A 17,378-nucleotide genomic window follows, 5' to 3' on the forward strand; every position below is an offset into this window, starting at 1 on the left:
ATTTTTGGCTGTGTTGGGTTTTCGTTGCTGCACGCGGACTTTCTCTAGTTGCGGTGAGCGGGGGCTACTCTTCATTGCGGTATGAGGGCTTCTCATTGAGATGGTTTCTCTTGCTGTGGAGCACGGGCTCTAGGCACACGGGCTTCAGTAGTTGCAGCACACGGGCTCAGTAGCTGTGGCTCACGGGCTCTAGAGCGCAGGCTCAGTAGTTGTGGCGCAGAGGCTTAGTTGTTCTGCGGTATGTGGGATCTTACCGGACCAGGGCTCAAACCTGTGTACCCTGCATTGGCAGGTGGATTCTTAACCACTGTGCCACCAGGGAAGCCCCAGAATGATACCCTTCTTCGTAGCAATGATCTGCCTAAGGCTGGAGCCAAGGCAGGAGCAACGTGGGCCCACATTTAAGCCTCAGCTCGATCCATCTGATGAGTGGTTCAGGATTTCAAATGACCCACTCCAATCCCCTTTCACCTGGATGGGGGGGAGTGGGGGAGGGGAGGTGCTGCCAGAGAGCAGGACTGAACCTGAGTCCTTTATATTAAACTTAGGGACACTCTTGGCAGAAGTCAGCAAAATGACTTGGACAACCTCCACGGATCTCTAACAACTCTTAGATTCTAAGATCTGTGAAATGGGGACCAAAATGTATCCATATTTATTATTTCCTGGGACATTTTGAAGAAGACAGTTACAAAGCACTTTTGAGGTGCTAACGGAAAAGAAGAGCGCCATGAGTGAACGGTATTAATAGAGTTGTGGACTCTGGAGAAGAAATTTTCACACTCTTCCCGCGTGTGCGTTATATACCACGTTCCCCAGAATAACTATTTTTACATGAGGGCTATTTTTACATGAGGACTGCATTGTAAGCTCATTGTTACTAGGTCAGCCACCACCCCTCTTGTCTTTCTCAGTCTTGCTGTTTCCCAACCTAAAACACTCACTCTTATGTAGCTAGAGCTCTCCCAAAGACACAACTGATTTTAATTTCCTCTGGGTCATTCTGAAGCCCAGGCCGATCTGATTGTGAGACACCGACGTTCAGCGTAACTTTTACCAAATGTTGAACATAAAATGAAAACTCAGATCAAGGAAGATCCTGGATAAGACTTGCCTAGCACGCTGCTGACTTTGAGTTCCTGACTGGATCATTAACATATGCACAAGCTCTTCTTTCTCTGCTACCTGGGGGCCCATCCTGGCACAGGTGAAACATTTCCCAGGTATGGTAGACCGCAAAATTGGCCAAATCCTTTATTCCCCCTTGCATCCACATCCTCTGCAATGTGGCCCTGCAGCTCTTTTCATTAAGAGGCGGACTCCGGCCTGGCCGTATAACTGGCTCTGACCCATCAGATATGGTAGTGAAATTGTGCCAGCTTTAAGCCTTGGCTTCAAAAGATTTTGCTCAGTCCTGCTTGCCGTCTTGGGATCTCTGCCTCCTCCCTGTGGACAAATGGCTGGCCTTCTGGAGGACGAGAGACCGCATGACCAGAGCCAAGTCTGCCCCATTGCCCCAGAGATATGACAGAATCTAGAGATCAGCAAAGCTGCAAACCCAACCTGCAACTGACCGTTGACATGTGAGGGAGCCCAGTCAGGCCAGCCTAAATTGCCACCCTGCAGAGTAATGAGCTCAATAAAATGACTGTTGTTTTCAGCCACTGCACTTCGGGGTGGTTTGTTACGAGTCACTACTGCGGTGATAGATAACTGATACACCACTGGAGTTGAGGATATCACTGTACAATCATTTTACCTGGCTACTACGTTCTCCCTCCTGCGTTTGAGCAATACACTAGGAGTAAGAAAGTATAACTCTTCTTGGTCTCACCTATAATCTTTAAGGTAGGGTTGGCAGCTGTGTGAAACCAGTGTCTCAGGGATCTCTTTAAGGGTGGTTTCCATGACATCGCTCTGAAAGCCTTAATAATAAAATTAAAAGCTAATGTTGACAGAACACTGACTACATGCCAAGCAGCATACTCTGAGAGCTACAGATGTGTCAACCCCTTAAGCCTCACGACAAACCTATGTGGGAAGGCCTATTATTACCTTCCATTATATAAATGAGGAAACTGAGGTTCAGCCATGTTAAATCCATTCCCAAGATCTCACAGCTCAAGTGGAGGGGAGCTAGAATTCACACCCAGATGCTGTGACTCCACAGGGCATGCTCTTAACCATCGTGCATACTGCCCGTCTCCTTGAAGTAAGTTCCACTAGTGTGTGTGTGTGTGTGTGTGTGTGTGTGTGCGCGCGCGCGCGTGCGCACACACGCACTTACACAAGCACAGAGAACAGAGGTGAGTGTGGACGTAGCCTGCCTTACCCGAGCCTGATGCAGAAGCATAGTCATCGTCATCAATAGGATACACTCCTGAAGCTTCTTCAATGGAGCTGTTGTCAAGGTACATGTCTTTATCAGACGTCAGCTCTGCCCGCTGAGAAAGGAGAGAGAAGGGATTCAGGATGATGAGAAATTAGGACATGAGCTTATTCAAGTCACTGTGCAGGTTTACATCTCAGCGACTACCCGTCCCTCTCCCCTGTTCCTTGGAACCCACATTCCTAGCCCTACCCCTCCTTAGGACACCCTGACAACTCATATTACGTCAAGGGCTGATCACAGACAAATGCCCCCGAGGGAAGCCTACAGAACCTAACTCAGTAACATGAAGATAGCTCAGAGGCCGAAGTGCCTATCACGGGCTGACCTCCTTACATCCCACTAAACCTGTCTGAGTTCCAGGGCCCCCCAGTGCTAGTTGGAACCATCTCAGGCATTCCTGTTGTCACAAAGCCACCGTGAGGCCCCTTTACTGGAAAAGTTACAAGACATTCAAATCATTTAAGACTTTCTTGGGGAGGTATTAGGGTGTTGGGCAAAATCACTACCCAAGGATCCGTCAAGGTCCCTTGGATGTTTGCAGGCCCGGCCACACTCAGAGAGGCATCACCGCAGCCAGGAGCTCGTGGCGGCGGGCAGGCTGTCACAGGGCTTCCTGCCACGGCCCAGACGCACGCAGATGCCAGCACCATACCTCTCGAGGAGCAGGGCCTGCGAGGCTCGTGGACCAGGGCGACAGCCCACCGTGAGCCACGTCTGGGGCTCACAGGCTTAGCAGAGCCTTAATGACAAATGCAGATAAACCCACACGAGCACATTCTTTTTATATTCCTAGCACTTGGTAACAGCAAATCACACAGTGAATACGGAGAGGGATCATTCACTAAGTCGACCAGTTCCACAGCTTCTTAGCTCTTCGGTAAGCATTTTAGTATTACAGTTCAACTTAATCCTACCAAGAGATCAAGTCGCATGAATTGGAGGCCGAGTAGATGTATAATTTTTTTTCTTAAATGGTTTCAGTAAATTGATATTTTACCACCAGTATCTCATGAGAGCCCAGAAACAAATACAGCAATCTGTCAGCTTCTAAACAACATCTGTGTTTGGAAAAAGGCAACACTCATTATTGTCCTAGTTTTAAAAATCAAATGGAATGTCTCTTCCTAATAGGAATGACAAAAAATGTTTCCCTCACTACAGAGGCTTTCATTAGACTCCCTTCAAAGCCTTCTGTTCCAGCTGTCACTGGGACTGCAACCTTCCTAGGAGGATGCTGGCCGCGCCCCATCACAGCACGTCTTCCCTCAGGTTTCGGCCGCTGGCTGGAGAGGCTGACGTGTCCTCAACCCGAGTCCGTGTTCTCCAGGCGTCAGGGACAACTGACGGGAAGGTATGGGCGCCCACTCTGTGTGAGCCGCCACATCGGCACATTCTGAGAACTGAGACTTTAATCAGGGACTGGTTTCCTAGTGGCCTGGCCCGCAGGCACTGAGTGACCACCCTGTGCCAAGAGTGTGCTGGAGTTTCCTACTAGAACGGCCAGAGCTTAACTCCGCCCTCTGAGGCCATTCTGCGTGACATGGGTCTCCAAGGCTCTCCCCAGTCCAGGCCTCAGGTGTTTTCCCAAGCTTGTGAACCGGCCGTATCAGGAGCCCTGGTCTCCACAGCCCCACCGTCAGCGTCACTGAGCCACAGTATGCAGTCAGCTCCTTTGAGCGCGAGGACTGCACCTCCTACATCTTCAGTCCACCCCAACTCCCCACAATCATGTATCTGGCGTATAGTACATGCTCAGTAAACACCGCCTGGGCTGTTTTGTTTGTTGTCCTGCTTGTATTAAACTTTGTCCTGTGAACCTCATCTGCAGGACCCTGTCGTTCTTTCTCTCAAATCCTGTCTACAAAACGGGCTCCGACTTCTTCAGTCCTTCCATGTCCCCTCGTTCCGAACTACTATTTTGGATTTTGTAGCCTATGAACAGTTTAAGACAAACTCTCAGTGTTATTTATTTTTTATATATATACATTTTTAAATTTTATTTATTTTATTTTTTGGGCTGTGTTGGGTCTGTTGCTGCGTGCGGGCTTTCTCTAGTTGCGGCGAGCAGGGACTATTCATTGCGGTGCGTGGGCTTCTCATTGCGGTGGCTTCTCTTGTTGTGGAGCACGGGCTATAGGCACGCGGGCTTCAGTAGTTGTGGCATGCAGGCTCAGTAGTTGTGGTGCATGGGCTCTAGAGGACAGGCTCAGTAGTTGCGGCTCACAGGTTTAGTTGCTCTGCGGCACGTGGGATCTTCCCGGACCAGGGCCTGAACCCGTGTCCCCTGCATTGTCAGGCGGATTCTCAACCACTGCGTCACCAGGGAAGCACTCAGTGTTATTTTAAATTGTTGCCCCTCAGCAGAGCACAGTTGGAGAAGGCAGGGCCTCAAATGCCCTGTGTGTGCTCCCTGGGCCTCTAAGACTGCATAGGGACTCAATAAATATTTGCCAATTGAGATTACCGAAAACAAATTGGCCTTCGACTCAGGCTTCAGAGATAACACATGTCACAAGACCCCTGAAGTTGAAATCTTTCCATCTGAAGCCTGGGAGATCACTGGCCCCAAACCTCCCACACACATGGCATGGCACCTGGCTTAAGTGACCTTGAGTCTTAAAAGCAGAAACCTGTTTGTTTGCCTTTTCTTAACATTGAACGCCTTTTTCCTCCTGGCTCTGTTAAAGAAGTTTGAGGTGGCACCGGCCACACGAAGATATTTAATCCCTCCTTGTAAACTGAATTTCTATTCATTAGGTGACCCAGTTGTCGGATGGACATGTCTGTCACACTCACAGGCAGATGCGCCAAAAACGCCTCCCAGAGGATTCTGGCCACCGCACAGTCCAACCACACGGGGAGGCTTGACAAGCAAGTCACTTCTCCGGGACAACCGGCTCCTTAGGAAGAAGCTTTCAGACCTGAATTACTATAAGACTTGGGGTCAGGATGCATGTAGAGAAGCTGGCTTGCCCTCAGGCTCTGCGGAGCTCCAGGGTGGTCCTGTGGCTGACGGGATGTTTAATGTGCTCAAAGGCAGCTAAAAATATTTGTTCCTCCAGCATCCGGTGTGGTGCAAATAATGATGACCTCACACTAAAAGTTAACTCCTGCTCTGATGTCAGGGGCACAAGCACCTAAGAGGAATTACCAATATCTATCCTTCTCTAGAGCCCAATTTAAGCAGACTCCTTTTCCCTCGGTAGCAGATAATGCTCAAAGAAACACCTCCACTGTCTTTCCTTTTAAACAAAAACCACCTTCACACACATGATAATTCCTTCGGTGAAGCCGCCGCAGTCTGTGGAAAGGATTGCTGCAGTTAACATGCCTGGAGAGGAAAAAGAATTCTGCGTTGACATTCCCTGGGGGCAAGATGTGCGTCTCTAGAAAGCCAAGAGAAGGGGTGACTCAAGGCGACTGCTTCTACACCAGCCCACTGCGATGTGCCTCACGAAGCAGAAAACCCCAAGACACACTGAACGCTCTCGTGTTTGAGGAGACAGAGCCACTGGATGAAAGGAACCAGGAGGAAATGGACAGAGGCACAGCCCAGGGTGCGGAGATGCAGCCGGACGGTAGGATTTCCTAATGCATTTGTTTCACTTGGGACCAGCCATCTCTACGAGGCAGCGCCAATACTGTTGGCTAACAGGGCTCAGAGTACAAGCTGGAAGAAAAACAAAGCTGGTCTTTCAGACCTCTCCCCCCTTGGCTGATGCAAGACATGCATGCAGGGGAGCAAAGGGAAGTTGTAGAGAGCAGCTGGGTACACGAGAAGGAAAACTGACTGCAGGACCAAACGGAGGTTCAACCACGGAAACGGAGCTCTAAGTTGCCTTCATAGCGGAAGCAGCTCCTCCCAGAGGAGAAGGTCCACTGCCTGAGGGCTGGGTCCCCACACGTCTGGAAGGCAGGCAAGGTAACACGTTTGTCTCCCAACTCCATCCCTTCTTTTCTAGCCTTCGAACTGCAGCAACCTCATCATGCTGGGTCCACACCATTACAGAGGCCTCCGTACTTAGCCACCGCTCAAGACGTTGTCTTTGAACCCACTGTCTGTTGAGGGACTATTCTTAAATATGATCGCATTGCTCCCCTGCTGGAAAAAACCCTTTAGTGGCTCCCTATCACCTATAGGATGAAAGAAAAATGCCTTTTCCTTGAAAGAATACCATATGACCTCACCTGCATTTCCAGTGTCAGCTGCTGCCACTTCCTCTGCCCAAACCCTGGGCTCCATGACCAAAAAAACTCCACTCAGAGACCTGGGGACACCAATTTCCTTTATACAAAACCCCTAAGAGGAAATACACTCCTCTAAGGACAGAAAATTGAGGAAAACAATGGTGATCTAGGCCTCACATACACGAGAATGGTGAAAACTAATATTCTGACAAGACGGTTCGGCCCAAACATACATGGTATTTGTAATAAAAATGAACAGAGAAAATGCTGATCCAGTGCCTGGAAGACCAGAAGTGCACCAATCTCGATTTTAGTAAGCAATATCACAAAGCTGCCCGCTTTCTCAGCAAAGAAAATCATGGGACGGCAACTGAACAAATCTACTTGTTGGTTTTTTCTTGTGAGGTGAAGCTTACATCGAACAAATATCATGTTTCAAAGTGCCAGGGTGGAAATCTTTTATTTAGAAATTAGAGGTCTTCCTTGAAAGATACACTGCCTTATCTACTAGATGAATGTCCTCTAAATGCCTTAAACTGGTGCAACCGATAAACAGCGGTCAAGATAATTAAAGCTCAAAGCAGTAGGTGTTAAATTCACCTTATGGTGGAAACTTAGGTTGATAACAAAGTCAGAAAGTAGAAAAACTAACTATTTATGGATACCACTCCCAGACCCAAGCTTCAGAAAATTATCCTTTGGACATGAAAATTAAATATTCACGTGGCCTGCTATGACATTCTAAATCACATCTTAGATAACAAACACCTGGATGGCGTCTCCGTTTTAGGATAAAGGCACATCCAGTCCTGACTTAGACTCAAATGTATATTAAATTTTATGGTGATTACAAAGCACCAAACTGGCTGTAACTTTACCTTATTTTTCCAGAGGTGACTTAATAAACTATTTTATTACTAGCTAACACACACTGTAAAAGAAATAATAGTTAACATTTTCTCCCACATAGTCTCACAGAGATGATACACTTGCCCTTACGATGAACTTGCCAATTCTGGCTTAGGTAGGGCCCAAAGGAACATATAATCTTAGAGCTTGACTGGACACTACAGGTATCCAGGTGACCTATTTATTTCAAAAGTGAAGACACAGAACACCACAGTGGCAAAGTCTCTTAAAATCACCCAGTCTAGTTGGTGGCCAAACTAGAGCCCCCAAAGCTTTGCCTCCTAATTCTTACTATGGCACTGTAATGTCCTACAACGTGAAGCTATCAGAGCCAGTCAGCCTGGGGTTCAAAAGGATTAGCTGTAGCTAATGGTTAAGTGTTTATTATGTGCCACGCATTCTGTGCTAAGTGTTTATAAGCACTGGCGCATTGAATCATCTCAACAATCTCCACTGCTGACCAAGGAACTGAGGCTTGTCCAAAGACAGGCAGCTCAGAAGTGGCGAGCAGGGGTTCACGTCCAAATCTGGGCTTCAAAGTGTGTGGTCATTGAGAGTGCTGGCCGTGCTGTGCCTTCCCCCAGCCTCCCTTGTGATTCACACACAATAAAGGTCCTGAGAAGAATTGTAATAAAGAGTCCTGCTGAACTCTTCTTGATCCAGGACTTTCAAACTTTGGCCATGGAAATTCTCCAACACCCCCCCTCCCCGAAAATCTATTTAACATCTTTTAGAACTAGTATTCTTGGCATCACAGATGGGGAAAAAAATCTGTGTGAAGAGTTAGAATTCTAGCTTAACAATTTCTTCTCTGCCTAACTTCTTGCAAACTGCCCATGTGAAGGATGCCAACTGCCATTCATTCATTTTTAGTAATACCTTCATCTCTATCAGATGTCCCATCCAAACCAAAGATGTAATGGAAGGAAAGAAGCCTATGTTTCTTGTTGGGAAAAGATACTGCTGTCCTTGAATATGTGAGATATGACTGCATTATATATTTCCAGGCAAATGCTATTGTATTTACCAAACACTTGTTTACAGAAAACTACCTGGTACCTAACAATGTCCTAGGCATATTCTACTAACCTGTATATAATTCCCACAAAAGCTGAGGTCAAAGGTGAGGTCACACATGAAAGCAAATTCTTAAATCCTTACTTAAGAAATCCTTAAGAAAGATCTTTAGCTCAGACCTGTTTCAAACACCTAGACTAGTCCTTAATTACTAGTCCTTTTAGCTTTTTGCTAAAGTCTCTAACCTTAAGAAACACTTCAGCATACCTTCCATAAAGTGGGGATTTAGTTTAAATTATTTACTGGTGCATATTAGGAAAATAAATCCAATGCTGAAAAGAAAAAATCAGGTTTATGAAGGTAGAATCATATTTCGGTGTGAATGAGGCAAAAAGATGACTGGGCTGCTCATAAGAACGTCACATCAAAAAATAAATTCTAAAAAAAGTCAAATCATCGGCAACTGTGGAAAATTTCAACTGTTCCATGAACCTTTTGAAACAAACCAAAGCACGACAGATGACAGAATTCCTACCGTTTCTATTCACAATCCTGCAGGTCTGAACCACTCATTTGGAATTGACCAGTCATGGCGGATTTTCCTGCTGGACACTGTAAACAGAGTGGGAATCTTATCTCACCACTTAGAATGTACGTTCCCTGAAGAGGTCCAGGAACCAGGAGCAGGTCTGATGTTTTCTGTATCCCCTACTGCTTTAGAGCCAGCATACGGTAAAGGTTCAAGAAAGAGTACGAGAGGTCACATTTTTCTGAAAGGCTAAACCCAAGCTTTAAGCCATTTGGTGAAAGGAAATAACCATGTATTTTAAATGTTAGCTGGTTACCTCACATCAAGGAAAACTCAATCGATGTACTCTTACTAGGTCTCTTTTTAAAAAGGGAGATCTGGGGGCTTCCCTGGTGGCGCAGTGGTTGAGACTCCGCCTGCCGATGCAGCGAACACGGGTTCGTGCCCCGGTCCAGGAGGATCCCACATGCCGCGGAGCGGCTGGGCCCGTGAGCCATGGCCGCTGAGCCTGCGCGTCCGGAGCCTGAGCTCCGCAACGGGAGAGGCCACACAGTGAGGGGCCCGCGTACCTAAAAAATAAAAAAAAAAATTAAAAAAAAAGGAGATCTGGAATTCAGCCTTTTACTGTGAGGAGAACTAACAGAAAGATAAGTATGACCTTAGAAGAATCCACCAACTCATTACGAATGCCTCCAATGAGCCGGGTACAGCGCTAGTCTCTGGAGAACATTTCAATGGCTGAAAAGTGTTTTAAAAAGTAACACTGAGTTAGTGTACTTCACAGTAGAAATTTTCCTCTTTGTTTAAAAAAAAGAACTGAATGTGGTTCAAAGTACTTAGATTTTCTAGCCAACAAAGCTCAAATAAAATCTTTCTCTAATAAAACGCTCAGTCCAATAATCAGCATGTTAAAAAAAACAGCAAAATAATCTTGCCAAAGGATTACTTGACTCATCTCAATTTATATTTATGATTCAATAGAATCCACATCATTTTCACCAAACATGCCTCACTGTAGGTATATTGGTGCAGCTGGAGCTTCAAAATTATTTTTCTCCCTACAACGTTTGTCTGTTGAGTCTACGGTAGGGTACCTGGCTCAGTAAGTGGTTTGTTGGGTAAATTTCAACCATCCTCTCAGATAGGAGGACCCAGAAAATCCTGTACGCTTATTTAACTGAATGATGCAACCCTCCTCTGCCCCCAAGCATTACGACACACGGAACAGGCAGGATGCAGGTCCCCAGTCCCATTTCTCTTTAATCTAGACCTTGGTAACAATGAACAGCCCTGATTACACAGACTCGTTGAGAATATGCTCATCTACCGATAATCATACCACTGGCATATCACTCTACAAGCCCCCATGTTCCAAAGCCCTTAGTTTCTATAAGCCACCATTTCATGAAGAAAAGCCCTCCACTAAATAAACCAAGCAGAAGGAAATCTAAACCTTGCACCCAATTTCTTGACACACTTTATGCTTTGTCACCTAGAGAAACTACAGGGACAACTAATTAAATGCAAAATCTCTCACCTGGCGAGAGTTCTCACTTTATGTCCTTTCATAACTTTTGAATTTCGAAACATCTATACTACAAAAATTCAATCAATATGTTTTTCTTTTTAAATCCTCTTCCTGAGATTGGTTTACTGCTAATAGTAAACAAAAACCAGTCTTCCTCTCCGGGAGCAAGGAAGTCAACCGGAAGGTAGGGGGTTAGGGGTAGGTAATGGGGGACAAAAGCAGAACACACCAACACTTCTTACTTCGCGTTCGGATTCTTGATCCAGAGAGAGAAGGGAAACCACCTTTGTCTCGAATTAAATTTGTTGGCTACAAAAACAGGGCTCTGTGAAGCAACGTATACTAAAGCAACGCCCGGGATGCAGAGTGGGATTATGTTGAATATGCATGACACACAAAAGGAAAATGTTCATGACTTACAGATGTGCTCCAAGTTGTGCTTTCTTCCTTTTTTGGAATATCAAACAGAGGGAAGCAAGAGGTTTGCAGCCATGTTATCATAAGCACTGCTGCCTCTCCCCCTCCCAAACTAGAATATTCCAGTTTTTATTTCGCCATCCATACGACCACAGTTTAGACTAGGGTAAAAATAGAAGTCGTGTGGGCCTAACCTGAAAACTCCCAAGTGCTGGAGAGGGTCAGTATTAATATATTCTAACTGAAATAACGAGATTCTGTTTCCTGGTGGCGTTTGACAGGAGGGGGGCGGCGGGAAAGAGATTTGGAATTTATTTCTCATTCAGAAGTGTTTTGTAAAAACTACCATCATGGAACAGACTCCAAAGTAAGCACAGGAAGCCAACAGGCTCTGGTTTAGATTTAATAATTCACTCAAAAGGCTTTTCATCTGCTACAATTTTAGGCCCCAAGGCACAACCACATATACTCTCCACCCTATACGGGAGCTGACAGAGTGCCACAGGACACCTACGGGACAGAAAAATGGGAAGACCCGTCCAAAGGGCACACCACGCCCTTCCAGGCTCCAGCTGATGCTGGAGAATGAACCTGCTCTTGGCAGTGAGCGGCGGTTGGTGGATGGAATTTCCAACTGAGCCTGTATTTCAGGTCTAAGCTAGCACTGAGTTTGACCCTTGATAGGAATATGGGAAGCTTTACTGCGGGCCAGTCAAGAGAAGCTTTATTTAAAAGATTCCAACTAAAAGAAATGGGCACAAGTCCTTTGGGAAGCACACTGGCAATGTGTTTTAAGAAGATATGAAATCTTTCTTACCATCTGATCAGGTATTTCTACTCTCAGGAATTATCCTAAGGAAATATTCTAAAAAGAAGGAGAGGTGGTATGGGAACATATGTATATGTATAACTGATTCACTTTGTTATAAAGCAGAAACTAACACACCATTGTAAAGCAATTATACCCCAATAAAGATGCTAAAAAAAAAAAAAGGAGAGGTGGGGTGTTTACTACTGCATTAAAGCAAACTCACTGAGACAACCTAAATGCAACCCTAGAGGGGTAGCTATGTCAATTGTGTATGATACGTTAATTTCTCAACACAGCCATTAAAAATCATATACCACAGAACAATGAATAAAAAGTTTAGACAACACACTATATTTAAAAAGCATATATTGCTTTAATATTTTCTAATATTACAACTCTTAAAATTTCGTATCATTTGGTTAAGCATTGAAAGGTGAGCGGAAAAATGAAGAGAGTTAATTGGTGAGGGTGGTGGCTTGTGAATGATTTCATTCCTAATTGATATTATTGTTATATTTTCCAACATATATATGCTGCTAAAGGCACAGAAAGCACAAGATCAATGGAAAGGGCCAGCGACCAGCTTCCAAACATCAACAGTAACTTCTAACAGTTAATGCATTCAAACAGACAGGTACATACATATATAAAGAACCTAAAGAAAGCATCATGGAAGTATATGGGTGTATAAGTGACAAACACTAACAAAAAAAGTGAACACTTCAGAAAAGTGCCACAGAATCATACCACAGTGCTTGGGCCACTTCCGATCCAGTTTAACTGAAGCCATAAAGGCAAAAGATATAGTAAAATGGATATTTAATCACAAGATTCTAGGTTCTAAAATGTCCTGGGTCTAATTACCCATCTCATTAGCTGCTCTTTGCTCTTGAGTTATTTAAAGCAAGGAAGACACTCCACATCAAGGTGAGGCTGCCGGTGCCCCAGTCAACAAGCTCCCTTCCAGCTTATCCCCACCTGCAGTGGCCACTACCTGACCTGGGAGCACTGTGCCCCCGACACACCTCTAGGGCTGATGTGCCAGTGAGCCCCCAAGATGTTTCGCGTTGTTCCTGGTTTTCAGAGTCCATTCTGTTACACTGATCTCGTCTGTCTGCAAAGGGAGCCTCTTGTTCTATCTCTCCTTCTGCTGATTCCAGAGAGCCTTGGATTGGCACAGTGACTATCTGATCTAGGAGACTTTTTCAATGAAGAAAATGACATGCGGCTACTTCCTTACGCTAGAAAACTGAGAATGTGTCAGTACTTATCTAAATAAAAGGAACAAAGCTACACAGAAAGGGATACACCCAAAGGGGATGAGAACACGGATTTCAAAAGTGGAGTCAAGGGCTTCCCTGATGGCACAGTGGTTGGGAGTCCGCCTGCCGATGCAGGGACACGGGTTCGTGCCCCGGTCTGGGAAGATCCCACATGCTGCGGAGCGGCTGGGCCCGTGAGCCATGGCCGCTGAGCCTGTGCGTCCGGAGCCTGTGCTCCGCAACGGGAGAGGCCACCACAGTGAGAGGCCCGCGTACCGCCAAAAAAAAAAAAAAAAAAAAGTGGAGTCAGGCTGTTCTGAACATGGGCTTTTTTTAAATTTTTAATTTTATGTTGGAGTATTGTTAACAATGTTGTGTTAGCTTCAGGTGTACAGCAAAGTGATTCAGCTATACATATATCTATTCTTTTTCAAATTCTTTTCCCATGTAGGTTATTAAAGAACATTGAGCAGAGCTCCCCGTGCTATACAGTAGGTGCTTGTTGTCTATTTTAAATATAGCAATGTGTATATGAACAGTGGGCTTTTAACACCTAGTGCCAAGTCATAGCGGCGGCTGCACCGTATGCCGAAGGATTATTCACATTCTTGATTATCTACTGGAAAAACACTCTGCTTCTGCCCAAGGCACATAGCCCCGGCCCTGTATTTCTTCTTGTTATATAAAGGAACTGTTCTTGACCGAACTTTCCAACCAGTAAACAATGAAGGCCAAGCAGCTTTTAAAGAAATGATTTCCTTGATAGAGGAAGCTGGGGGAAAAAGTTTAAAGGTATTAGAGTCCCATTATGAAATCCACTGTGGACCCTGCATGGAATTTCCCAAGAAACGAAGCCTGAGCTCCCAGACAAAAGCACCTGTTTCACAAGGACTGTTTACAGTCACGTGACCTGTGCCATCTCTCAAGCGAACGCAGTTTAGAAAGCGCTCCTGTTGGTGTTCTCAAGTGTTGTTTATGAGTTATTTATCTGAAGATAACATTTACAGTCTTGCCATAGGAAGAGGAAAGGAGATGTGTGGATAGTCATATTTTTTTCCAAAAACAGTAAACACTTTATTGGCTGTTCAGATTAACATGTGGGCAAAGCCTTCAAAAATCCAAAAGGTAACCTAATCCACCCCAGTGCTGCCTGTCTTTCTGATCTACCTCCATCAGAATCTATCTATGAAGACATTCTGACATTCTGCTGATGGAATCGTAACTCTTATTCTTAAAATACGAGGATGTCAAAGATGAAGGGAAAAACAGAGCCTGCAAGATGGTAAAATTACATACTCAGTTAAAAGATAATATTTAAGAAGCTCTTTAGAGAATATATTGAAAAGAGCCTGTCATTATTTTTTGCACCCAAATGAGGCCAATTCAGGGTAATTCGCTAGTGATAATTAAAAGTCTCAGCTGGAACACACATTCATAAGTACCATTTCATAGGAGACACAGCACTTCGTTTTCTAAAAATATGGGAGATAAGGAAAAGCAAATAGTTACGAGTCAAAAACATATCAGATCATCGCAAGGAATTTTTTTTTTCTCCAGGTGAATCCAGTAATAAAAGCAGCTTACTAGCTGATTCCATCAGTTCTGAAGCAAGCCATACCAAGAGCCTCTGAGGGGATTTCGCACCCAAGTGTGCTCAATTATTTTCTAAAAATTCCCACATTCCCCAGGATCTTTCCTTCTTCCCAAATTACTGGGCCACCCCATGCCTGCAAATGCCTTCTGCAAAGCAACCAATGGCAAGATCTATGTGAAAAGCCCCGCCTTTCCGGATGACAGCCGCCTGGAGCTACTTGTTACATCTTCATTTCCTAGAGAGCACAGGGTCTTACTGAGAATTAAAGCCCGGGGAGCCCAGTCCACATTCATGGTCTCTCACTTGGGTCCTGTCACAGCCTTTTGAGATGGGACCGGTTTCGAATAGATGGAACTGCTCCAGGCACCCCGCTGCCACATAGTGCCTCTGCCCACAGAGTAGAGTTTATTATTTAATTGGTACAAGATCAGCAGGCAGCCTGAGAAGAACTCTCTCCTGGGGCTCAAGAGTAAGAGACCCAAGGAAGATGCGGCCACTCCTCACTGGCCTCCAGGCCACAGCTGAGGATGTGGAAGCTAGGGGGCTATCAGTTTCTATCCTTCCTAACTTGGACTGGACCTACCTGCCTTTGGCCAATGCTCTGCAACACAGATATATGGATACTTCCATCTCTCTCTTCCAGCCGCTTACACACGGCTGGTAGAAAAACCACTTCTTCTTGTCCCCCCTGCTTTGGAGGCTGAGGGATTCGGCTGTCTGATGGCAGCTGCCAGGGTAACCTCTTCGGCATGCAAGCCAACAACCCCTCACCTAATAGCCTTTCCCCGCCCGGCCGCCCTGGCGCGCCGGTGCGGCCACAAGCCCTTCATTCAAGTGGTCACACGGCAGCGCACCCCCGTGGAAATCCGCTTGGAACTGTTCCAGCTCATACCAAAGAAGGAGGCTTCTAATACAGATTGTTCTTTTAAAATCCTTTACAAAAACAGCTGTAGTCAATCGTGCTGGGGAGCTCTGTAAAAAGCTGCCACTCGGAAAGCCCTAATATTGATTCTTTCCCCTTGCATGGCTTTTAAGAGAGCAATCCCATGGGAAGAAACCGTAATCAATTTCTTGAGACTTTGCTAACATGAAACAGTGTCTAAATTAAAATATACTTTTTAAAATGAAAGGAAAACCATAGTAAATATAAGAAATCCATCCGTTACCCTGCCTTTTATTCAAGGGCCAACGTGTTTGTCTTCAAAGAAAAGTCAGTTGAACAAATGCAATAATTATTAAACACTGATTAAATCTCAGCAACTCTTCTAAGAGTTGTTTAGCAGGTGACCCTAGCCGAAAGATTAAAGGGAAATCTGTCTTCATTTGAGGTCTGGCATTTCCAATTCTTCATTTGCAAGATAATATACCATTTTCTCTGTGCCTATTCTTAGAGAAAACTATCAATTCTAAGCCTGTGTTTACAGACAGTCATGATTCCAAGTGGTCACATCCTGAATGGACGTCCAAATACCAGAATATTTTAAGTCTTTTCATAGGAATTCTGGTAGATATATTATTCTGTCAAATTTGCCTTTCCACATGTGGCCCTCTTAGAAACCCAAGCATGTCAAAAGGTGAAAAATCAATATTTAAAGCTACAGTGTGCAAACAGAGCAATTTGGTGTTTTCAGTTGAAAATTATATTAAAAACCCTCACCAACATCACCAGCCAATTTCTAGATTAAGCATTAAGGAAAAGCACAATTTCATATAATGTCTGTTATCTGTACTTCTATTTAGAAGAAAAAAACCTGAAGACTTTATTGAAATGCCATACATAAAATGCATACAGAATTCAAATCTAAGTAGACTGAAAAAACCCATAACACTCTGCGTCAGCATGGCACTCACCACGTGAATGAAATTAGATCTGATCACATCCAAAGAGCTGGGAAAAAAGAAAAAAAACAAGAAAACTTAATTGTCATTTGCTTTGCTCCCAAATAAGAGGAATCTCAATTTCAAGGGAATGAGCTACAATTTCTGTGGCAAATATCTGATATCTGATATCACATTCCTGGCATCCAAGGACCATAGGCGTTTACTCAGGGGTGGGTATACAATTTGCAGATTTATTAGTTGAGAAGTTTAACTCCCTCTCCACACCCAACCCAACCCCTCAAATTAGAGAAGGCCCCTGCTTTTTCACCAAACTAAATAAGTAAGAACTCAGAGTTCTATAAAACTCCGTAACACTAGCTGATCAAGGGACTAAACCGTTGGCAAGCTAGGCCTCCTGGGGTTGTCACACAAGGAGGATTTCACAGCTTCACTGGCCTGGGCAGCCTTTTTAATCCCCAGTAAGTTATTTTAAGCAACTTTTCTCCAGCAAACAAATCTCTGGCCTTCCTCTCTTCCACTGTAAAATTGTTACAGCTCAGAAACAGCTAAGCATTAAGGAGAAACCAGAATCGGCCTGGTCAACTCATTTCAGTCCCCTCCTTCCATTTGAATGCTCTAGATCAGGGCTGTCCGATACAATTGTCTGTGATGATGACAATGTTTAAGACATGCCTTGTCCAAAATGGGAGGCACTAGTCACATATAGCTATCAAGCAATTGAAATGTGGCTGGTGCAACAGAGGCACTGAATTTTTAATTTTATTTACTTTTAATCAATTGAAATTGCCACACATGGCTAGTGGCTACTACAATGGACAGCGCAGTGCTAGGGAGAATGTTTAAACTGTTGTTGGAAGCCTGGGCATATCAAAGCTGTCTGCAGCTGTTG

General features: G+C 44.7%; 1 protein-coding gene across 1 annotated transcript in view; it reads right to left on the reverse strand.

Moving 5' to 3' along the window:
* The window catches only part of SDC2 (syndecan 2), a 122,786-nt gene that overhangs the window by 14,099 nt on the left and 91,309 nt on the right, over positions 1-17,378 (reverse strand). The window contains exon 2 of the mRNA XM_082674857.1: positions 2,333-2,444. Within this exon, the coding sequence (XP_082530983.1) occupies positions 2,333-2,444 (112 nt within the window). The remainder of the gene's footprint in view (positions 1-2,332; positions 2,445-17,378) is intronic.

The sequence above is a fragment of the Grampus griseus genome (genome assembly GCF_964374135.1).
Source record: "Grampus griseus genome assembly, chromosome: 17".
NCBI lineage: Eukaryota > Metazoa > Chordata > Mammalia > Artiodactyla > Delphinidae > Grampus > Grampus griseus.